The sequence below is a fragment of the Pan troglodytes genome, chromosome 19, assembly GCF_028858775.2.
Source record: "Pan troglodytes isolate AG18354 chromosome 19, NHGRI_mPanTro3-v2.0_pri, whole genome shotgun sequence".
Lineage (NCBI taxonomy): Eukaryota > Metazoa > Chordata > Mammalia > Primates > Hominidae > Pan > Pan troglodytes.
In genome coordinates, this window is record NC_072417.2 from 39,931,223 (window position 1) to 39,955,273 (window position 24,051).

At 51.7% G+C, this 24,051-nt stretch overlaps 1 protein-coding gene and 1 pseudogene across 4 annotated transcripts; one reads left to right on the forward strand and one right to left on the reverse strand.

The window, feature by feature from the left end:
- LOC738379 (nitric oxide synthase, inducible-like) overlaps positions 1-2,849 on the forward strand; it is a 26,582-nt pseudogene extending 23,733 nt beyond the window's left edge.
- Positions 1,103-19,544, reverse strand: LGALS9 (galectin 9). Of its 4 annotated transcripts, XM_009432544.5 has the most exons (11): positions 19,184-19,530; positions 12,139-12,230; positions 9,701-9,902; positions 8,131-8,241; positions 6,860-6,955; positions 5,353-5,388; positions 4,786-4,836; positions 4,109-4,150; positions 3,579-3,667; positions 3,265-3,427; positions 1,103-1,827 (listed from the first exon to the last, which is right to left on the reverse strand). In XM_009432544.5, exons 1-11 carry the CDS (start codon positions 19,220-19,222, stop codon positions 1,681-1,683), a joined length of 1,068 nt encoding a protein of 355 aa, XP_009430819.4. In that variant the 5' UTR covers positions 19,223-19,530; the 3' UTR covers positions 1,103-1,680. The 4 variants fall into 4 exon arrangements, with proteins under 4 accessions (XP_009430819.4, XP_016787691.3, XP_024206176.2 ...); XM_016932202.4 differs by lacking the exon at positions 6,860-6,955 and having other exon boundaries at positions 19,184-19,496; XM_024350408.3 differs by lacking the exons at positions 3,265-3,427; positions 6,860-6,955 and having other exon boundaries at positions 19,184-19,544.
- Between the last annotated feature and the right edge of the window lie 4,507 nt (positions 19,545-24,051).

The following is a 24,051-nucleotide window of genomic DNA, read 5'->3' on the forward strand; positions in this document are numbered from 1 at the left end:
GGTGGTGGTGGTGTTGTTGTTTTGTTTTGTTTTGTTTTGTTTTTAATTTTGAGATGGAATTTCACTCTTGTCACCCAGGCTGGAGTGCAATGGCGCATTATTGGCTCAATGCAACATCTGCCTCCTGGGTTCAAGCGATTCTCCCCCCTCAGCCTCCCGAGTAGCTGGGATTACAGGTGCCCGCCACCATACCCGGCTAATTTTTTTTATTATTATTATTTTTAGTAGAGACGGGGTTTTGTCATGTTAGCCAGGCTGGTCACAAACTCCAGACCTCAGATGATCTGCCTGCCTCGGCCTCCCAAAGTGCTGGGATTACAGGCGTGAGCCACCATGCCCAGCCGGCTTCTCAGCTTTAATGTGTGTGTCTCACCTGGGATGTTGTGAAAACGAAGGCTCTGATCTCTCAGGTAGGTACGTGTGTGTGTCGCGGGGCGGGGGGGCGGTGCGCGGGATGCCGCGTTTCCAACAAGCTCCCAGTTGCTGCTGGTGCTGCCAGCTCCGAGGACTACACTGGGGCCTGAGGAACTGGATTCTTGCTGAGCCAAGCAGGATGTGTTGGCATCACGTGGACGCGGAGCTGGGCTGTTGGGCGGTGGCCCAGTGGCTGGCAGAACCCCACACATGAACACTGAGCCACTTTTCCCACGCAAGCCCTAACCCCTAATGCCGGGGAGGCCCACAATGGAACACACACCCAGACGGTGCTTCGGATCAGCTTCTCCTGACCCCCCTCCCCAAGCCACCTCCTCCCACTGGGACGCCAGGTCTGAGGAGGCAGCTCTGACCCTGCTGTGGCCCTCACAGGCTCTGCCCCAGCCCCTCTCTCATCTCGGAGGCATGGGGCTGTTTCCTGGGGTACCCCATTACCACCCTTCCTGTGTCCGAGACTCCTGCCCAAAAGGCTAGAGCCCCAGCCTGCTTTCTCCAACACCCTCGTGGGATTTGCAAGAGACCCTCTGGGAGGAGGTGTGAGGTCAGGACCCCCTGCCCAAAGGGAGTCCATGCTTTCCCATCCCACTCCTCTCAGCAGCACCCCCGCCCGATTCCACAGACTCCAAAATGTCTCCAAATGAATTAAAGAAGCCATGGTCAACCCACATGAATGTGCCAACAAGCATTTTCATTTCTTTATTTTAAGGACACTGGGAAAGGAGCCAGTCCTCTGAAGAGAACACTCTGGTCAGGTGGTGGAGGCCAGTGGGAAGCCATCAGGCCTGCTTTCCAGGAGGGGTGAAGGGTTGGTGCAGGGTGCAAGGTGAGAGTGAGGTTAAAGGTCAGAGGGGAGGGGCTGAGGAGGCCACCTCCCACCAGGAGCAGACAGCTGGTGGCTTGGGACTGGGGTGGAGCTGCGTGGGGGATGGGAGGGGACTGAGCATGGGGCTTCATCTTCACTGCCCACTCCTCCCCTCTCCCTGGCTGTGCCTGCCTCCTGGGATGGTAGGATTCCAGCAGCTGGAGCCCCAGGTGCTGCTGCGGCTGAGGAAGGCAATCCCCGTCAGCTGCCTTCTCCGTTCCAGGGTGGCTGTAGCCAGAAGCAGGACCAGACAAGGACATGGCCTCTGCATTAAAGCCCAGATCCCAGGCAGGGTTGGAAAGGCTGGGCCTGGGAAGTGGGGATGATGAAAGGACCCAGACTGCCCCACACCCCAGCCCCCGGCCCCAGGGCCAGGAAGCCGCCTATGTCTGCACGTGGGTCAGCTGGATGTCGCCCCCCACTTCCAGTCTGTTGATGGTGGGCAGGTTCCTCAGGCGATGGTAGTATTCAAACAGGTGCTGACCATCCACGGCCACCTTGAGGCAGTGAGCTTCACACAAGATCCACACCTGTGCAGAGATCATGCCGTTTGCACTACACTTGGGAAGTCCTCCACCCTCACTGCAGCCTCCTCTCTCCCTCCCTCCCACCCTCCCTCCCTCCTCAGTTGTTAATAAGCAAGCCCCTCACCTGCACTCTATCCCCACTGAACGACGGCTCTTCACTAAACAGGCTGTGCGTGCTCTTTCCCCTGTACTGTTCCCTGGTCTAGAATACTGTTCCCACCCCATCAGGGACAGGAGCACTGGCCTATGCCGTCTGTATCCCTCAGGCCCAGCACACAGGAGTGCTCTGGGCCTGGGCTCCTGCAGCATCAGTCTCCTAACTTGTCTTTTCCACCCCAATGCCTTCTCCACGAAGCAGTCAGGGTACGAATGTTAAAACCTCCTTCCCTTTGCAATAGCTAACACTCCTATCACACATGCCACGTGCCAGGCACTGTCCTAAGCATACTACAGATACTGTCTCATTCCATTCTTACAACTCTAGGAAATTCATGATTATTAGCTCCATTTTGTAGATGAGGAAACTGAAGCACAGAATAATTAAGTCACTTGTCCGAGGTCACACAGCTGTCTACAAATCAAAGTATGTTGCTCCCTGGCTTGAAACACTCCTGAGGCTTTTCACTGTGTTAAAATCCAAGCTCCTTTCCATGGCTGCAAAGCCCTACATCAGTCATTTTCAACTCTGACTGCAGAGTATAATCACTTAAGGCATATTTTTAAAATACGAATGCCCAGCTGACTGCCTCATTGGCCTGGGCTGGGGTCCCAGCACTGATATTTCCTTTGTAAGCTCTCTGGGTGATTTGAATATGTAGTCAGGGTGGAGCACGCCTGCCTGCTGTTCCTGGACAGGCCACACCCGTGCCTCTGCATGTTGGCCCTAGCTGCCCCTCCCAGGCTCGCTCTATCTCATCGCTCTGTTTTGCTTTGTGCGTGGCACTGTCGTTATCTGTGACAATCTGTCCATGCTTTAGTTTCCTTGTTCTTTCCCCACCTAAATTATAAACTCCCTGGAGGCAGGACCCTGTCTGTGTGCTTCATGACTGTGCCCCCAGCATGTGGGGTGCTTCCTGCGCAAAGCAGGCGACAAGAAAATGGTTGTTGAGTAAATGAAGAAATGAATAACACCTCCTTCTTGGGTCTGATTTGACGCTTACTGACTGTGTGACCACAAGCAAGTAACCTGCACTTGTGAGTTTGTTTCCTCATCTGAAAAAGCAGATCCCAGCACTTCCTTCATGCGGGACAGTAATAATAATAATAATAATAATAATAATAATAATAATAATAATAATTTGTTGGCCACCTTCTCTTCTTTTGGGCCTTCATCCCAGAGGCATCAGCCCCCATCCTGTTCAAGGTACCTCAAACCTCCTTTACCCCCTCCCCCTGTGCACCCATGGGAGCCTCTCCAAGCTCCAGACTGCGGCGCCTTACCAAGAAGCTCTGGCCACGGACGAAGGGCATTTTTCGGGGCAGACTTCGCTCCTCAGACCCCCAGGAGTTGTTGATCTGGGTGTTGCGGACCACAGCATTCTCATCAAAACGGGGGTTCAGGTGGAAGGCGATGTGGCTCCCAGAGCACAGGTTGATGTGGAACCTGGGGTGGGCAGCCCACCTGAACCTTTATCCACCGAGTTCTGAGTCCCACTTCCTCCCCATCATCAGTAGCCTTCCTGAAGCCAGGGGAATGGCTGGACCCACCTTGAAGGGCTCTCTCTTCCCGGAGGTCACTGGAGCCCTTGGCTTACCTCTGAGCACTGGGCAGGACAGTGCCTGACAGCAGGATGGACTTGGATGGGTACAGCCCTCCCAGAATGGTGGTGATGAAAGGCATCGGCTGTCGGAAGAAGGGGGACAGGTCAGCCACCACGCGGAAGGGGAAGATTGTACCAGTTCCCATGAATTTGAGCTGTCAGCTGAGAAGAAGCCCATGATATCTGTACTTGGTTCCATAAAAGCCAAAGGAAAACTTTCCAGTGCTCCTCAAATTAATGGGCTTAGATTAGTGTCATGAAAGGAACTTTGGCCAAACACAAAAAGACTCGTCTCGTGGGGTGAAAAGGGAGGGACATGCAATGTGCTCATATTGACACGACAGTTTTAAGGTTGAAAGCTCCTCTCCACAGCCTTCTAATTCGCTGGGATGCTTTGTAGCCCTTCAGCTTAACAAATGACTGCTTTTAATTTTTCAAGGCCAGCGGATCCCCCCACAGCGGCCCTTCACCCCCAGCCTGCCCACCACAAACAGAACCTCTGCCCTCCCTGAGAAACCACTTACATAGGCGGGGTGGGGGTACATCATAGGTGGGATGGCGGGAGTCTGTTGAAAAGAAACCAGGAAATTCAATGGGAGAGCACATGGGTGCGCGAGCACTCACCCACGCGCACCCACGCGTTCTAGAGAGGGCTCCACTGTGAGGCTGACCTCGTGAGCCTTTGGCCCTTGGACTCTCCCGTCTACCTCCCTTTTCATGTTAGCCTTCCTGGAACTTCCTGCCGTGTTCCCAGACCACACCACGGTCACCTGCCCCTCAACCCCTCCGCAGGCAGCCCCACTAATTCTAAGCCCCCCTGCCTCATTTGCACCATCAGGAGAAGAGCTTAAGCCTGTGATCAATAGTGACATCCTGGGGACCCAGGATGCAGGGCCAGGAACCTCACATCCGGGTGCTGGGGCCACTGTACTCCCCACTTGGTGACAGATGGACCAGTTTCCCTCCCGGTCTCTAGGGGACTTGTCTCTTCCACCACTGGATAAACCCTGCTTCTTCCAGAATCTCTGCTGTCCCAAGGACAGCTTTAGCCACATGTCACCTGAGCCAAGCACTCAGCCCCTAGTGTCCCCATCCTCCTTGCTAAACCGCTTTCTTCCCGACTCTAGGGCTCTAGGGAGTTTAGTTTTTGGTGAAGGAGGACACTGTGCAGCTGTGAACTGACCAGAACTTGTAGACTTACAGAGAACATCTGTCCAGGGGCGCTCTGCACTGTGTGGATGACTGTCTGGGTCTGGAAGAAAGAAACCAGGTCTCACCCAGGCTCTCATGTGTGAAAACCACCAGCTCCCACCAGAGGGCGCCACATGGCAGGCACCCTCCGGGGGCGTAACAAGCCCAATGGCCCCACAGACCCCACAGAGGGTGGGCCCAGGTGTCTCTTCTCTCAAGGGGATGAGCGAGGGGCAAAGGTTAGAACCCTGGAGAAGACAGATAGGGACACTGGTGGCTCTGGCCCATCTTTCCTCTCGGGGAAACGTCTCTCAGCCCAGCCTCCCTTTGCAGGTGACAGAAGTGAATGTGGGGCATGGTCTTCCGTGGCTGCCCACGGGGTGGCAACTCAGGTTGTTTCATCACGGCCAGCCAACCACATCCAACCCCCAACCTCACCAGGCTGGGCAGATAGTCAAGGGTCTGGTCTGTGCCCTCCCCACTCCCAATGGGAGAGGCCCAATGCCTAGCTCTGCTTCCTCCATGAGCCCAGAAGAGCCAAAATGAAGAGGATCCAAAAAGAAAACAAGAGACTTACAATGGGAGCCGGGTTGGCAGGCCACACGCCGGGAGGCTGGAGGGGTGAGGAGAGTCAGAATGGTGGTTATCGCGGGCACCACAGAATGGGAGGAGATGGTGGCAAAACTCCAGGGAGGCTCTTGTGCTCAGAAATGCCTCCCCAGACACACCCACCTCCCTCTTGCTCCCAAGCAAGCCTTCCTGAGCCCGTGGCACCCAGATTTTTACCCCCAGGTGTACAGGGCTTTGGGGTTGGGGGGTAGGGTATCCCCACTTGTTCCTCTTGAGAGAGAGGAGACTGGGTTTGATAGAGACCTCATTGCTTTCTGTAGCTCCCACAGCGAAGAGCATTACTTCCAGTGCCATATTTCACCCAGAGCCAGGGCCAGCGCCAGGGCCAGGGCCAAAGTTGGGCTGCCCTGCAAATGTTCCCTGGGGCTCGACCAGTCCTGAAGTCAGCGTGGCAGGGGGCAGGTGCCCTGTCTGTATGGTGATGAGCCATAAGAAGACTGCATAGACAAAGCGCCCCTCCTCCCAGTTCCCACTACTTGAGTGGCCAGAGGAAGGGCTGCTCACCTCCTTGTCCTGGATCCTGCCCCACCCAGTAGACTGTTCTTGCCCTGGCTGGTATCCCATTCTCCCTGGCTGTGTGAACCACATTCCACATTCATTCACTGAGTCCCTACTGAGTGCCAGGCACAGTGCAAATGAACAAGCCACAGTTCTGGCCCTCTGGGGCCTCATGGGCATAGGGACATGGGGGTGGAGTAACGGGGACAGACACGCAAATACAGTTACAATGGGGTGCTGTGAACTGGCATGGCACAGATACATACAGACTCTGTGGGGACACCGGGGGAGCGTCCAACAATATTCCAGGCGGGGAGGACTCCCAGAGGAGCGGCACTTAGGCAGAGCATGGAAGGGCAATTAGGCATGTGCTCGGGGCAGGCTGGCAGAGGGTGCTTCCGGGACCAGGGACAGCATATGCAAAAGCATGGTGGCCCAAGAGGGCCTTGAGTGAGCTGCAGAGGCTGCGTGAGCTTCGTGGGTTGGGGGTGAGGCAGGGATGTGGATTGGGGCAGACTGGGGAGGAATTCATATGCCCTGCTGGGGAATTTGGGCTTTATTTGAAGGGCTAGGGGCTGTTAAGATTTTTAAGCAGGGAGAGGGTGTGATCAGATTTGCTTATAAGAAGGTCACTGTGGCAGTGGTTGGGTGTAGGGGGTGGGGAACTGGACCCCTGTCGTCATGGTGAGGAATCCCAGAGGCCTGGACCACATCGGTGGCTTCAGGAGGGAGACACGTTCGTGCCTTGGAGAGACGTAAAGAAGAGGGAGTGAAGAATCCAGGGCGACCCCCAGGTCCCCAGCTCTGGGTGCCCAGCAGACAGAGACAGGGAACTCTTGGGTGGGCAAGATGCGGCCTGTAGGCCCTGGGTGGCCTGCTGGCTGGGGCCAGCCTCTCAGACCCTCGGTCCTTCCTACTGTCTGCTCGGCCACCCAGGGCCTCTGTGTTGAACTCACTTTTTGTCTGCGCCCCCTGGGCCTGGGTGGGAAACAGACAGGCTGGGAGAATGGCACCGTGGAGAAGGCAGGCTGAACAGGGACTGTGCGGGGGTTCTGTTAAAACAAAAGGCACCGGGCAGTGAGGAGAAGCATTAATAGAGCCAAGGAGAAGCCGAAAGGCAGAGGCAGGGGCAAGAGGGAGAGACCAGGCAGGCAGGGGGATGAGGCAAGGGGGTTAGGGCCATGCCAGGATGGGAGGGGAAAGAGCCAGGCTCTGGTGAGCAGTGCAGGGGTGCAGTCTCCCTCCAGCTCTTCCCTCCCCTACCACCTGCAGGGGAGAGAGTCAGGGAAGGAGGGAATGAGAGATGAGGACCAAAGGGCGAGAAGCCCAGATTTGCTGAGGGCCTACTGTGTGCTTCGCTGATCTCAGGAAGCTCCCTCGAATGCCAAAAGGGTAACAGCAGCTCAGACCCAGCTGCTGGTGCCCTGTGGGAATGTGGGCCCAGCATACCCTAATCTTCCCATTTTTCACATGGTATTGGTATCTCCTGACCTTCTTTAGTTTTATTTATTTTATTTTATTATTTAAACAAAGTTTTTTGGAGACAGGGTCTTGCTATGTTGCCCAGACAGAACTCTAATTCCTGGGCTCAAGCAATTCTCCCGCCTCAGCCTCTTGAGTAGCCAGGACTGCAGACCTCCACCACCATACCTGGCTCTCCTGACCTTTTAGATGTTGGCAACACATTCAAAGTTGTTAAAACACAGAGGTCAAACAGACCCTGGTGTGGGCCCAGGGGGGCCACTGTGTGACCTCTGATATCTGTCTCCTCACTGAACCACACAACCACCCATGGGGGCCAGGCAATGACCATTCTACAGATGAAGAAACCAAGGCTGAGAGAGGTGAAGTTGCTTGTCTAAGATCCCACAGATGACGAATGGCAGAGCTGGGAATTTGAACTGGATTCAGTTTGGTTCTTGAGCCTGGGCTCTTTCCAGAACAATATGCCCTCCTTACCAGGATGGAAATTGACGGATGAAGAGAAAGGGGCAGCTGAGGAGTCTGGGAGACCAAGGCAGGTGTTCCAGACAGAGACAGTGACACAGAAGGAGGGGCAGAGTGACAGAGGAGAAGGGGAGGGCAGGTACTGGGACAGGGAAGCAGAGGTTGTCCCCAGAGTGACCTGGGTAGGAGATTGGCTTGGGTCCACCCAGCAGGGCCTAAGCACAGCTACGCTGGGCCCTGCATCCCAGCCCCGGGGCCGGTGCCAGGTGGACAGTCTGACCTGGAAGCTGATGTAGGACAGCTGCACAGAGCCATTGATGGAGATGGTGTCCACCCGGTGGAAGGGCACGCGGTGGAAGTACTGCACGAAGAGGCTCCCGTTCACCATCACCTGCCAGAGGAGAGCACGTGTTCTGGGGGAGGCGTCCCAGGCTGGGATGGGGACCACCCCTGAGCTCCTGGACCCTCTTTCTAGAAAATGAAGACCTGAGTCTGGTCTTCAGTGTGGGGCCAGTTACAGGAACGTGTGTGTGACCCAAAGTGCATCAACCCGAGTCTCTACTGGGCTCCAGTTGGACTTTTCGTTCTTCTGGTTGTTTCCTGCAGTAGGTTTGTCTTTCTAGTCTTAGCTCACCTGGGGTTTCATTTATTAATTATTTATTTTTCCTTCAACTTTTTTTTTTGTTTTTTGAGATGGAATGTCAGTCTGTCGCCCAGGCTGGAGTGCAGTGGGTCAAGTGATTCTCGTGCCTCAGCCTCCCGAGTAGCTGGGATTACAGGAGCCCACCACCACACCCAGCTAATTTTTGTATTTTTAGTAGAGATGGGGTTTCACCATGTTGGCCAGGCTGGTCTTGAACTCCTGACCTGAAGCGATCCGCCCTCCTCTGCCTCCCAAAGTGCTGAGATTATAGGCGTGATCCGCCATTTCCATCCCCTTCAACTTTGATTTTAAGTTCCAGGGTGCGAGTACAGGATGTGCAGATTTGTTAACTAGGTAAACGGGTGCCATGGTGGTTTGCTGCAGAGATCAACCCATCACCTTGGTATCAAGCCCAGCATCCATTAGCTAATCTTCCTGATGCTCTCCCTCTCCGACCAGGCCCAAGGGTGTGTTGTTTCCCCCCATTTTGTCCATGTGTTCTCATCGTTCAGCTCCTACTTATAAGTAATAACATGTGGTGTTTGGTTTTCTGCTCCTGCGTTAAAGGATAAAGGCTTCCAGCTCCATCCATGTTCCTGCAAAGGACATGATCTCATTCCTTTTTATGGCTGCAGGGGTATTATTTATATATGCATAAAATGCTCATGGGGAGCAGAGGAGAGGTGACCTCAGGTTGCATACTGAATGAATGGGGACATCCTTATCTCAGATAAGCATACTCGGACTGACTTACCCACAGGCTTCTCAAGCCCAGAGACCTACTCTGCTTGCAAAGGTAATTTGCAATGTGCTTACAAAACTATACCCTTAATAGACCCTGGATAAAGGCTGGAACAATGTCGCTGAAAAATAAATGTTACCAGTGACCTGGAGAGGAGGAATGGCTATAGCAGAGGAATGGAATGAGCTTGGAATTCAAAGACACACAACACCAAATAGCAACGTGATGACTCCTCTAGTTCTTATTTTCAGAGTAAAAGAAGCAGCAGGTGCACCTGTAGATTCAGATGAAGGTGCATAAGGAGACTAGGCAGCCATGGGTAACACCTCACAAGGAAATGATCGTGTTATCTGTATAGTGGTGTCACTCTGGCTGAATGTCAATTTAGGTGATTACTTAAAGGCCATTCACCTGATAGGGCTGGGGGTCCCAGGGGTGAGAGGTGGGGAGGGGATTCTTGCTCACCTTGAAATCTGAGCTCTGCACCAGGAAGCAGAGGTCAAAGGGCATCCCCTTCTGGAAAGGCATGTGCGTCTTCCTCTCCTCAGGCCCCCAGCTTCCGTTCTGCCTCGTGTTGCACACCACGTACCCTCCGTCTTCAAACCGAGGGTTGAAGTGGAAGGCAATGTCATTTCCACTGAAGCCAGTCTGAAAGTTCACAGCAAACCTAGGCCCAGGGAAAGCAAATAGTCTTCTGTGGCATGGATTATTGCCAGTGACAGGCACAGGAGGGCCTCGGCGCCTGTGCTTTGCATTTGTCTGGATCTTGCACACAACCTGTATGGCAGAGACTGCTTTGTTGGCATCGTTTTTGTTTTTCTAATTGGGATCTAATGTGTTTTTGTTTTAATTATTGGATTTTGCATTTACAGCATGATTTGCTAAAAGCAAATAGAAAACGGTTAAGGAAAAGTGCTGGTATTAGCAAACAAGAAGCATAGGTCTTGGAAAGTGATTACCAATTGATACCAAAGATGGAAGTTGTTAAGCACACCTAGAAGAGAGAGCCTTCTGTGCCAGTGGACACTTGTTGGAGGCCAGCACATGCCTGATTAAATGGGAAAGAAGAGAACAAATGTAAAGAGCATGTGAAATTGGGGCTGGGCACAGAGGCCAAGGCGGGTGGACCACTTGAGCCCAGGAGTTTGAGACCAGCCTGGGCAACATAGTGAGAGCTCATCTCTGGTTAAAAAAAAAAATTGGCTGGGCATGGTGGCTCACGCCTGTAATCCCAGCACTTTGGGAGGCTGAGGCATGTGGATCACGAGGTCTGGAGTTCGAGACCATCCTGGCTAACATGGTAAAACCCCGTCTCGACTAAAAATACAAAAAATGAGCCAGGCATGGTGGCATGAGCCTGTAGTCCCAGCTACTCAGGAGGCTGAGGCAGGAGAATCACTTGAACCCAGGAGGCGGAGGTTGTAGTGAGCCCAGATAGCGCCACAGCACTCCAGCCTGGTGGCAGAGCGAGACTCCATCTCAAAATAATAATAATAATAATAATAATAATAATAATAATAATTAGCTGGGCATCATAGTGCACTCCTGTAGTCCCAGCTGCTCCAGAGGCTGAGATGGGAGGATCGCTCAAGCCCAGGACTTTGAGGCTGCAGTGAGCTATGATCATACCACTGAACTCCAGCCTGGGGGAAAGAAAGTCCCTGTCTCAAAAGAAAAAAATTAATTAATTAAATGAATAAATGGAGAAGATTGCATTTGAAATATATCTGCATGTATTTTTTCCTTTGGAGTCCTTCAGCTTCATCCCTGTAGTCCTTTGGAAATTCTTGCCCCAAGGAAGGGAGAGACAGAAAGCTCCCAAGAGGAGAGGGCCCTCTGAGGTAGGATCTGTCTCTATATGACAGGATGGGAGTGGGAAGCCCTCCTGGTGCTGGGGGGTGGGGGAGGCGGAGGGAGAGGGAGAGAGGAAGGGGCGGAAGATCAGGGTCATGGTCCTGATTCCCCTGGTTGGAGGGTTCAGGGAGATCGGGGCCTCCCTGCCCTTGGCATCTCCTGAGGGCACCACAGTCTCTCAGAGAAGTCCCACAGCAGGATGGCAATGGCGGAGGAGGTCACCAAGAATCTAGGTGTCCAAGCTGAGGTTTAGCTGGGATCTGTGAGGCCCAGAAGGTCTTAAGGAGAGGTCCCCTGGGACTGAGGCAGAGAGGCTTCCGAGAGAGAGTCATGAGTCCAGAGGCTCTTCTGTGGGCCCCGCAGAGTTCAGCAGGCAGCCACCCATGGTCCCCCACTAAACCAGGAGAGAGCTGCACACCTCTGTGCCACCCGGTCAGGGTGCCTCGGCAGGGGTCAGCCAGGCCTGCGTGAGGGTCTAGAGCCCTCCCAGCCACTGAGAAGCCATGTGAGCTCTTCTCTGTTCCCAGACAGCCCACCTTGGGAGGGAGGAGGGGGTGGGAAACAGCCCTGATACAATGTTAGTATGTTGAATTGACTTAGTAGTTTCTAGAAAAGGCCTCGAAACCAAAAGAGACCAAATTACTTTTGATGGCAATTTTCAATATTTTCACATCAGCAGAAGGAGAGCTTCAGAGTGGATGAGAGCAGTTATGGGAAATGGAGGAAGTTTGATTTTTGCAACTCTTAGTCACAGTGTGCAAGGTTCAACCCAGAACATAATCATCCAACTCTGACCATCCCACACCCTCCTTAGACCGCCAGCTCCCAGGGCCCCATTCATCCTGGAGTCCAGGTTAATGGCACCCCTGGGTGCAGGTTGTGCCTGTGGAGTGCTGCCCTGTGGCATGGGTTAGGGACGCATTGGGCCTCCCCTGAGCCAGGCACGTGAGCTTGGATGTTGCTGTTTGAACTAACCCAGGCTCACAGGCACAGTGGTTTACTAAGGGACGAGGCTGGAGTGAAACGTTTCCATCCATATACACACACACCTCGTTCCACTGGAGCTGAGAACGGTCCCATTGACAGTGATCTGAAGTCCGTCCTGGAGACCTCCTTGAATAGTCCCAGAAAAGGGGACGGCCTGCAGGGAGAAGGTGTGGGACCATCAGTCAGGTGGCCGGCCTCCCATTTGCTCCCCTCCAGCGCTAGTCAGTGGCCGGCCTGGGTTTGACAGCGCCATGCAAGGGGATAGGGTGCGGCTGTGACCAGTACAGAGGGAGTCGCAGCCCCACGGGTCTTAGCGTCCTGTGTGGAGGCAAACACAAATCCAATTAGTTACTCAGACAGTCTAAGCTTGTGATAAGGAGAAGCCTGGCCCTGAGAGGACGCGACAGGGAGCTGAGCTTGTGTGAGAGTCTGAGAAACAGTGGAGGCTGCAGCAGGAACGCACCAGGCAGAAGGCCTTCCTTCCAGGCAGGGAAGTAGCAGGCAGACACCCTGGGCTGCTAAGGAATTAGGTAGCAATGGGGGCTGCTGGACCCCATGCTAAGCTCCCAGCAAAGGTCCCAGGCCCTGGCTGGAGACTCAGGAAGCCCAAGGGACCAAAGGGACCCATCAAGGGTCTGGAGGGTAAACCTTCGACTCACCCGAGAAGGTCAAGAAGAAGCCATCCCCCTCTCTCCACCAGCACCATATAACAATGGCCACTGTGAGCTTTGCCCTCCTGGCCACCTTCAGCAGAGCATCTTCCCAGATGCCTTCTGTAGCCGTGGGGCAGCCCCCTCCTCCATTTCTGTGCCCGGGCTCCCCATTCCTTCCCTCAGGCCCTCAGCAGCCCCGAGGCCTAGCGTGGTTTCCCCACCCATCCCAGGCCCCACGGGCAACCACTTTGTCAAATTCTCTCTTCCGAGGCTCTTAAAAGGAGCAATGGGCCATGGTGAGGCATGCATCGTTTTAGAGTCAGGCCAACTCCAGGTCTGAATCCTAGCTCTGCTGCTCATGACCTGAGTGACCTCGGGAAGCCTACTTCACCTCTCTGTGCCTCAGTTTTCTCATCCGTAAAATAGGAAGGTGTTTCACCTGCTGCATATGATTGATGATTTTGTGAGAAACAGCCTGTGGTAAAAGAGACTGGCACATAGGAGATGCTTCACCACTGTCACCCACCCCCCACCTTGATCTCTCTGAGCAAAATTCACAAACTGGTACTTCCAATTTTCAAAGTTTATTCCCAAAATGCTTCATATCCAATGTGGTTCTATAACCCGCATTAAAGCACAGTTCTATCTCCTGGCTGATTTTCACATTCTTCAAGTTTTTAATGTCTTCTCTAATATCTCCTTTAGGTCAATTTCCTACACAAATTAAATGCCTAAAGGAGCCAGGCAGGTGAAGTGTGTGGGTGAGATGGCCAGGTCGGGGAGTGGTGGGGACTGTGGCAAAGTAGACATCACACCCCTCATCTGAAAAGTCAACATCTACTCAGTGCTAAGCAGTGATTGCCATCTGGGCCCAGTATTGGCAGAGCTTCCAAATTTTTAACAGAAGACAGAAGTCTGGATTTTTTTTTTCTATAAAACTTTCTAATTTCTTGGGGGAAAATTTGTCAAAAAGGATTATGTAAAAGCTCCTGGCTGGGCACAGTGGCTCACATCTATAATCCCAGCACTTTGGGAGGCTGAGGCAGAAGGATCACTTGAGCCCAGGAGTTTCAGGCCAGCCTGAACAACGTAATGGGACCCCCATCTCTACAAAAAATTAAAAAAAAAATAGCTAGGTGTGGTGGTGCACACCTTTAACTCTAGTTACTTGGGAGGCTGAGGTGGGAGGATCCCTTGAGCCTGGGAGGTGGAGGCTGCAGTGAGCCATGATCACACCACTGTACTCCAGCCTGGGCAACAAAGTGAAATCCTATCTTGAAACCCCCCAAATTCCCATATTATAGAGATACAAAATGAAATATTTGAAATGGAATGGTATCTCTGGATTTGCTTCCACATATCTGAGGGTGGGAAGGAAGCAAGCGAGGGAGGGTATAGGATGAAGCAAGATAGGCCTGAGTTGATCATTGTTGGAGCAGAGTGATGGGTGTGTGTTGTTGATGGTACAATTCCCTCTGCATGTTTGAATTTCCTATAATAAAAAGTTAAAAGAAACACTGTGCAGGCCAAACAGAAAACACCCACCAGCCAAATTCAGCCTACTCGCCACTGCTTTCTGGTCTGTATTGTTGAGTTGTGTGACCACACAGAACCCTGGGAAACCCATCCTAGCTCAGTGTACACACCTGGCACCGTGAGAGCCCCAGGAAATCTGGGATCTGATTCAGATAGACTCTGCTCCCCATGGATTTCAGGGGGGTGTCTTTTGTTGCCCCTCAGGTCAGGTCTGAACTCTGCCATTAAGTACTTTAGTGACCTCAAGCAAATCACAGCTTCTCTGTGTCTCTGACTTCTCATTCTTGTCCCTGTCTACACCAGCAGTGTGGGGGAAGGAGAGTCAGCCTGATCCAATTATGGACCAGCACGGCCTAGGATTGGGAAGCCTGTTTTCCCTGAAACATGTCTGTGGAACATTTTTCCCCTTGCCTGTTTGTGGAAGCCTGTGATTCTCTCCAGAGCCTTTCATACTATCATGAGAGACAACACTGAAAATACACACCCTCCTGGGAAGCATGCGGCCTCCACTTAAGTGTATTCACAGCACAGCATCTAGAATTGAAGGCAGAGCGTGATGGACATGGGCTGGCAAGTACACACAAGGCTTAATTAAGGAAGCTGGGAGGGAGAAAGAGGAAGTACAGATCATGCGGGCGGGACAGGACAGGCTAATCTCCAAGGCAACAAGTTCCCCAAAAAAGCTCTGTGAGGCTTCAAAATATCTTAAATAGTGCCCCCAAAATTCGGAAAAACAAGATTATTTATTTATTTATTTATTTACTTATTTATTTATTTATTTAGAGATGGGTTCTCACTCTGTTGCCCAGGCTGGAGTTCAGTGAGGGGTGTGATCATGGTTCACTGCAGCCTCCACCCCCTGGCTCAAGTAATCCTCCCGCCTCAACCTCCCGAATAGCTGGGACAAAATAGGTGCAGGCCACCATGTCCCACTAATCTTACAATATTTTTTGTAAAGATGGGGTCTCTATGTGTTGCCTGGGCTAGCTCAAGTGATCCTTCCGGCTCGGCCTCCCAAAGGGCCAAGATTTCAGGCATGAACCATCATGCCTGGCCTGAAAAATGAGTTTTTAAATTGAATATCATCCTACAAACAAGGTTATTCATTGCAGCATTATAACACAAAGGATTATAAAGCAAAGCATTGGAAAGAGCTTAAAAGTCCTCTGACAGGAAAAAGGTGAAATAAATTAGGGTATTTCCATTTAACAGGTTCTGTGTAGCCTTAAAAAGGAAAGAAAAAGAGGAAGACAGAACTCTGAGCACTGATATGGAATGATGCCATTCGTATAAAAAGTGGGTGGGGGAAGTCTATGGACTTGCATTTACTTATTTATAGATAAAATATCTCTGGAAGGATTTATAAGAAACTTATAACACTGGTTACCAGTGGGCCACCCCCCAGAAACATCCACATTCGAATCCCCGGAAACTGTGAATATGTTGTAGAAGGGACTTTGTAGATGTGATTAAATTAGTAATTTTGGCATGGGGAGATTGTCCTGATTTTAAAGGTGGTCCCAATGTGATCACAAGGATCCTATAAAAGGAAGGCAGGAGGATCAGCGTCAGAGGTAGGAGATGTGACAACAGAAGCACAGAAGCAAGAAGAAGCTGGTTTGTGTTTTGGGGGGGTTTTTGTTTGTTTTCGTTTTTTGTTTTTTGTTTTTTTTGAGACAGGATCTCATTCTGTCAGCCAGGCTGGAGTGTGTTGACGCGATCTCAGCTCACTGTAGCCTCCACTTCCTCAGGCTCACGTGACCCTCCCACCTCCGCCTCCCAGGTAGCTAGGACTACAGGCATGCACCACCACACCTGGCTAATGTTTGTCTATTTTTTGTAGAGACGTGGTCTCACTTTGTGGCCCAGGCTGGTCTCAAACTCCTGGATTAAGGAGATCCTCCTGCCTCGGCTTCTCAAAGTGCTGGGATTATAGGCATGAGCCACTGGGCCCAGCCAAAGCTGCTGGTTTTAAAGATGGCAGGAGGGGTCATAAGCCAAGGCATGCAGGCAGCCTCTAGAAGATGGAAAAGGAAAAGAAACAGATTTTCCCCTGGAGCCTCCAGAAGGAAATAACTTTGCTGACACATTGATTTTAACATCTGACCTTCAGAATCATTAAGAGAGCAAATTTGTTGTTTTAAGATTGGCCAGCCAAGGCTGCTGTGGAATTTGGATAAGTGTGTCCAGAAAACCCAGGAAAACAACTGGACCTGCTTTTGTTCCATGTGGTGCAGGAGGATGGATTTTCACACTGGATTTATGGTCCCACGGGACTGGGCTTGCCTCCCAGCTCTGTACACTAGCAATTCTGACACTGGCCAAGTCACTTGACCTGCCTGTGCCCCAGTTCCCTCCTCTGAATGGCAGGACAGTAACACCACCCGACAGTGTTCTGGAGAGGACTGGGTGCAACGCTGTGTGCTCAGCCCCTGGCTGGCAGCGTTCTGAGAGGACTGGGTGTGATTCCGTGTGCTGAGCCCCTGGCTCGTGTCAGACATGACAGTGCAGCTCTTTGCATTGAACAAATCGATCCCTCTGCTGAGTCATGACTTGCTCTCTGTTCCTGATAGTGCCCAGAGACCGGGGACTTTTCCTCCTCTTCTTATCTGGAAGTCTAGAAAGCAGAGCTGAGCCCTGTGAACCAAAATGTGGGCAGCCTTGTTTTGGACTCAGCATCACCAGAGGACACCCAGGCCCGGCCCCGAAGTGGGGAGCTCAGCCTGGCTGGCCAAGACTGCGTGTCAGCAGGAGGCCAGTACGTGGCTCTTAGCCAAGGTGCCCCGCTGCCTCAGAGGCTCCATGGTCCTGCTGGCCACCTTCCATGACACTTTGATTTTAGACTTCTGACCTCCAACACTGTAAGAACAAATATGTTGTTTTGAGGTTGACCAGCTAAGGCTGCTGTGGCATTTGGATCCATGTGTGTCCATGAGGGCTCTGGGCATGACTAGGAACATTTAACTTCACAGCAACCCTGGCCACTTTTACAGATGAGGAAATTGAGGCACATAAAAGTTCAGTCACTTGCTCAAAGTTACACAACTGGTCAGCAACAGAACTGGAATTTGAACCCCAGCACCCACGCTTCTAACCACCACACAGGCTTCCTCTCATGAGTAAGCTGAGAACATCCTTATTCCTGGCTCTCCCAGTGCTTCCTGGACCACACAGCACGTGGTTCCAGCTTCCCCCAGGCCCTGCAAAGAGGCTGGGCTAGATGAGGCCAGACAAGAAGTGGGAGTGAGGTTTCCAAGCCAGGCCCTCATGGCACTCAGCCCTCCTCAGCAGGACAGCAAACTGCGTGACCTTCCCCCACTGTCGGCATGTGGAGGAAGCGTGGCTCCGACTGCCAGATGGGTCACCAAGTGAGGCTTAATTGTCCCAACCCAGGGGAGCCCCCGTGGGGTAGAGGGGTACTCTGGACACCCATAGGGGCTGCACTGATCATCTTTCTTGTCTGGACTCCAAGGCCCTGTTTTAACTCTCTGATGTCCATAGGATAATTTTCCTTCTGAATCCAAGGATTAGAAAGTAAAAACCAGTCACCAGAATAATAATATGTCAGAACCTGGAAGAAGCTCTGGGATCCCCTCTTTGACAGAAAACCAGAGACAGGGTGACATGCCCAAGGCAGCACCTGCTGACCCTAAGGCCCCCACCAGCGGCCTGTTCCAGCTTCCCCCAGCCCCCTCTGTGCAGGTCCTACCTCAGGGGCCTCCACAGGGTGGCTGAGGTGTCATTGGTGACAGCCAGGAGGAAACAGGCCTCCTTTCCCCATTCTTTCTCTCTGGAGTTTAGAAAGCAGAGCCGAGCTCTGCAGACCAGAACGTAGGCAGCCTCATTCTGGACTCAGTGTCACCAGGGGGCACTCAAGCCCGACCCTGGCCTCTGCTGAGGTGGGCCATGGCAGCTTCCCTCCCTCAGCACCCTGCCTCTGCCCACCCTCCCCACCCTGCCTCCCCACCCAGGAAGGACCCATCAGCCCACCATCTCCAGCCCCTTGGGAAGCTCTTTGCCAAGGCGGGGTGAGATCCTATGACAGGAGCTGGCCCAGGACAGTGACCCCTGAAGTCTCCTGGGCTCCTGGGGCTGCCACTCCCATCTGGAGGCATTTGGCAACTGGCCTCTGCCTCCCTGAGCCTCAGATTTTCCGTGTATGAAGGGGACTCATAAACCTCACAGGGTTTCAGCAAGGCACCTGCCGCCCTCTGACCCCACGCTGCAGGGACAGTCCTCACCCCCCTCTCACCTCTGAGACTGCCCCTCCACAGATGCCCTGAACATGCCCATGCCCAACCTTCAGAGCACAGACACCTCCTCGGGAGGTCTTCCCTGCTGCCCTCAGACACCCAATAACATGAAACACTCCCAAAGCACCTACAGTGTGTCAGGCACTGTTCAAACACACTAGATACACTACCTCCTTAATCCATATCCCAACCCTGGGAGTAGGGGGCTCAAGTATTATTCCCACTTCACAGATATGGAAACTGAGGCCCAGAGACCACCAGCCAGTAAATAGCTGGACCCAGGGAGGCCATCTTCACAGTAAGCACCCTTAACTACCATGCTGGGTAGCGTCCTTACTGTCCCAGAAGTGTGCTTGCTTCCTCTTTACATGAACCACCCCGCTCTACATGTCTTCCCCTGAGCACACAGGACAGGACAGGACAGGACAGCTCAGTCAACACTGTCAAAGCCATGACTCGTGGGAAGGAGCATCCCTCCAGGCATGAGTGAGCTCAGCACGGCACAGGTGTGCCAGGATGACCCCCTCTGATATTTCTGCCCTGCTTGTGTTCTCTTTGGGATGCCCCCACCCCCGTCCCCTGCCACCCAGGAGTTGCTTCCTCAGAGCCCCAGAGCTGTGTCCCTCTGGCTGAGGCAGCCCTGTGCCCATAGCCCTGGAACTCACTGGACTCAGGTAGGGAGCCTGGGAACCGCTGAAGGCCATCTCTCCGCCGCCTCTGTGGCCACCGCTGCCTTTCACACCCACTAGGAAGTCCTTTGTAGAGGGAACGACTTAACAAAGAAATAGAAACCAAAGCAACTTGGCTGTTATTCAATGGGGAGGAGCCGGCAGCAAAAGGAAGTGGGTCCAGAGAGAGAAAGGTATGGTACTGGGTGGACTGGGGTGACACTCACAGAGGGAAGCAGGCACTCCCAGCCCCAGTGACCTTCCCTCCTCCCTCTCCTGTGCTCAACCCAAGCCTGAAGCATATTTGGTTCATAGAGGTCTACAATGCTTGACCACACTGACATGACAGCAAGTTGCCAGATGACACTGCCCAGAAGTATGTGGCTGTGTGTCCTAAGCATGCTTGGCCACGGAGTCCAGAAAATAATGGGGCTGGGCATTGCCTGTGCACAGGGTGCTTGTGGGGAAGGGCGGCTTCAACCCATTTTACATACAGAGAAGCTGAGGCTCAGAGTCTAAGGGGCATGCCCCAGGTCACACAGCTAATTCGTGGCCGCCTGAACTTTCTGAAGATTCTCAGACTCTTCAAAAAGTATGTCTCCTGTTTAAATTTATATTATTCATGTAAAAACATAATTATGTAGAGGGGAATATTTTGCAAGAAAAACACCATAATGAAGATTTTTATTCTACAGTATGGGGTGCCCAGGAGCTTCTGATCCTCCCTCTCAATGAATCTCTCTTGATTCTCTTCTCCTTCTCTTCTCCATCCTTATTTTCTGCACTTTAGGATGAGGAGAGAAGTCTTGGACATGATAGAACATTTCAAGTGACATGGGGCTGGGAAGGAACATATGGCATGTGCAGGTGCGGGGGGAGGGAGCCATGAAATAAACTTACCTGAAGTCAACCAGGTCCCAGCGATGTGCTGGTGAGAAGGCCCAGAACTCAAGCTGGGTAGGGTAAGTGCTGGCAGGTAAGGGCTGTACGGGCGCGAGAGGATGGCAGGTGCCCCAGGGCCACACGTGAGTCTGCACCTCTCTTCCTTCCTGTGCTCCACCTAGATGCACTAGAATTTGCAAACTAATTCCTTTGAGATGCTCCAATAGACTGAGGCCATGTGTGCCATCTGCACTGTCCATCCCCATTATGTTCCTGGATCAAGTACCAGTTTAAGGAGTAGACAGTACAAGGGGAGCAGAGAGGAGAGAAAGGAAGGGAAATTCTTTGCGATCCTCTCGGACACCAGGGACAATTTCATCACGGCACATCATTTGTAGGCAATCACAAATTGATTGCGATACGCAACAACTGGAACTCTCATTCACAGCAGACTGGAGTGTAAAATAATCCAACTTAGAAAAATGGGCAGGGCGTGGTGGCTTATGCCTATAATACCAGCACTTTGAGAGGCTGAGGCAGGAGGATCACTTCAGCCCAGGAGCTTGAGACCAGCTCGGGAAAGGTTGGAAGACCCTGTCCCTACATATAATTTAACAAACAAATTAGCCAGGTGTGGTGGTGCACACCTGTGGTCTCAGCTACATGGGAGGCTGAGGTGGGAGGCTCACTTGACCCCAGGAGGTCAAGGCTGTAGTGAACCCTCATCACGCCACTGCACTCCAGCCTGGGTAATAGAGCAAGACTCTGTCTCAAAAAATTGAAAAATAAAAAAGAAAAAGAAAAACTGCTTGGTGAGTTGTAATACAGTCAAATATCTACTTCTATGTTCTGGCTTTTCTACTTCTAAAAAATTACACAAGAGAAAGGAAAACATATGTGCCTGTTTTTAACAGCTTTACTCATCATTGCCCCAGGCTGGAAACAATGCAAAAATGTTCACCAAAGGAGAAGGGAGAAATGAATTGTGGTTTTCATACAACAGAGTAGCCCTTGGCAATAAAAAGGAGCTAGGCCACAGGAAACATCAATGGGCCTCGCAACTGAGCAGAAGTAGCCAGATCCAAACTTGACTCGAACTGTTGTTCAAGTCAAGTTGAACAGGCCAGAATGGCGTCACCCTTGGGGGTCTCTGACTGGGAGGGGCAGGAAGGAGTCTTTGAGAGGCTGGAAATGTTCTGGATCTGGTTCTGGGTGGTGATCACACAGGTATTTACATCCATTAACAACAGGCTGAGGCTGGGTGCAGTGGCTGACACCTGTAATTCAGCACATTGGGAGGCTGAGGCGGGAGGATTGCTTGAGCCCAGGAGTTCGAGACCAGCCTGGGCAGCATGGCGAGACCTTGTCTCTACTAAAAATCAAAAAAATTAGTGGGGCATTGTGGTGCACACCTGTAGTCCTGGCTACAGGAAGGCTGAGGCAGGAGGATTGCTTGAGCCTGGGTGGTTGAGGCCACAGTGAGCTATGATCGTGCCGCTGCACTCCAGCTTGAGTGACAGAGCAGGACCCTGTCTCAAAACAAAACTCAAACAGAAAACCAGGATCTGTACATTTTACTCTACCTAGACAATATTTCCATAAAATACTGCTAAAAGAAAAAATCTCCCAGAGCCCAAGGAGACACAGGCACAGCTCAGAGTTCTAGCAAATCAGCACCTTAGCATCACCTTGAGCCTTGGAGATGAGTCACAGGTAAGCAGCCTCACTACTGAGTCCAGCCCATAAAGGAGGGTCCTCTGCTCCACACCCTGCCTGGAGGGGCCCCAGTCATACCCAAAGGCTGATGTGTTTTTAGACCAATCAACACAGTAGGGAGACACTTTGAGGCACAGTGCCGGCACCCTTCAGTCACCACAATCCATTCGCAGTGGTTAACCCTGGTCTTCAGGAGATGAGAAGCAGCCCTCGTGAATGTTTCTTCTCAGAGCTCTAGTATTCAAAGTCGCAGACCTGTCTCGGAGGCTCTGTTCTCTGCCCTGTAGACTGAGGGATCTTTTCAAAATGTGAGTCTGCCACCTCATACTCATTAGGATGGCTGTGATTAAAAAAAAAAAAAAAAAAATCCAGAAAACAACAACTGTTGGCTAGATTGTGGGTAAACTGGAACTCTGTGAAAACAGCATGGCTGTTCCTCAAAAATCTCAACATAGAATTACTATATGATCCAGCAATTCCACTTCTGGGTATATCCCCCAAATAACCAAAAACAGGAACTCAAAGAGACATGTGAACACCCATGTTTGTAGGAGCATCATTCACAAAAGCCAAGAGGTGAAAGCAATGCATGTCCATCAATGGATGAGTGGTCAACAAAATGTGGGCCAGACATACAATTCTATAGATAGTACAAATAGCCCACATTTGAATCTTGGCCCTGTCATTTAATTCTTGTGTGATCTTCAATAAGTTCCTTAATTTCTCCAAGCTTCCTTTCCTCACCCATAAAATGAGGCAAATGAATGTGAACCTTAGAGAGATGCTGTGGGGATTAAATGGGCTAATGCATGAAAAGGACTTGGGGCTGAGCTTCGCACGTAGTGCCCACACACCAGCACCTTTAGAGTCACTCCCGGACTGCACTGATCCTGTGCCCAGACCCGTTCACCTTCGCCAGTAGTAGACTTCCTCAAGAAGGAATCCTTCCATCTGCAGTGACACCTCCAGCACAGAGGGCCTCGGCAGGGCAGTCAGTGATGCCCGCAGACACCTGAGTCCTGTCGTACAATGCAGGGGGCCCTGGGTCGTCTTGTCCAGTTCCCTTTGGAAACCTCACTGTATTGGTACAGCCGTACTGAACCACATTAATCATTAAAACATGCATGCACATCCCCCCCGCTGAGAACAAACATTCTCTTTGAGCGTATTCTACCTCCATAAAGTCAGATATATGGTTCTAACTGCTTCCTAATGGCTAATTAACAGTGCACCTCTCTCCTGTAAACAGACTATGACAAAACAGTACTTGGTTTGCCTCACTCAGTAAATCCAGTAGTAGTTTAAGGCAGCAGTCACCAAACTTTTTGGCACCAGGGACCAGTTTCATGGAGGGCAATTTTTCACGGATGGAGAGGGATATACAATGATTTCAGGATGAAACTTTTCCACCTTAGATCATCAGGCATTAGACTCAGATTCTCCTAAGGAGCGCACAACCTAGATCCTTCACGTGCGTAGTTCACAATAGGGTTTGTGCCCCTATGAGAATCTAGTGCCGCTGCCTAACTTCATCCTATTGTGGTTGGAGAAGATGCTTTGTATGTTATGTTTAAATCTATTGAGACTTAATGTGTGGCCTACCACGTGGCCTATCCTGGAAAATGCTCCACAACCTAGCACTGTCTTATGAACATAGTAGGTGCTCAGTAAATGTCTGACCAGCAAATTCCTAGACTTCTGGAGAGATTCTGGAGTGAAAGCTGTGGCCTGAGTCCTGGATTGGCCACCCTGCAGCTGTGTGATCTTGGGTGAATACCTTAACCTCTCCGTTTCTCATTTTCCTCAGCTGAAACATCACAATTCTTACCTCATGGCCTTGTGAGGATTAAAGTGAGATGGTGTTTAGAAAGTACCTCTTCTCCACCTATCTGTATATATAACTGGCAATGAGGGGCTCCTAGATATTGGATTCAGATGAACACCACCTCATCCCTCCAAGGCTTCCATAAGGCTAAGGCATCTCCAGCTCAGGAGATGCTGGGCCTGCTCATGGCTTTGTTGCTGCTGGGGCCTGGATGATCTTCCTCTGCGCATTGTGGGCCAGTGACGCTGTGCCTTCTCCATTCCTCCATCTGTTTAGAAACACCTGCCACTGAGGTCCTGGCATAACTTCTTTCTTTGGAAGGAGCTCCTTAATCTATAGACCAGGGGTTCAGTCACCCCAGACCTATGCATTCCCATGCCACCCATCCAAATGGTCCCCAGGACTCAGCTGGAACTGACCAAAGCAAAGACAAGCCCCAGAA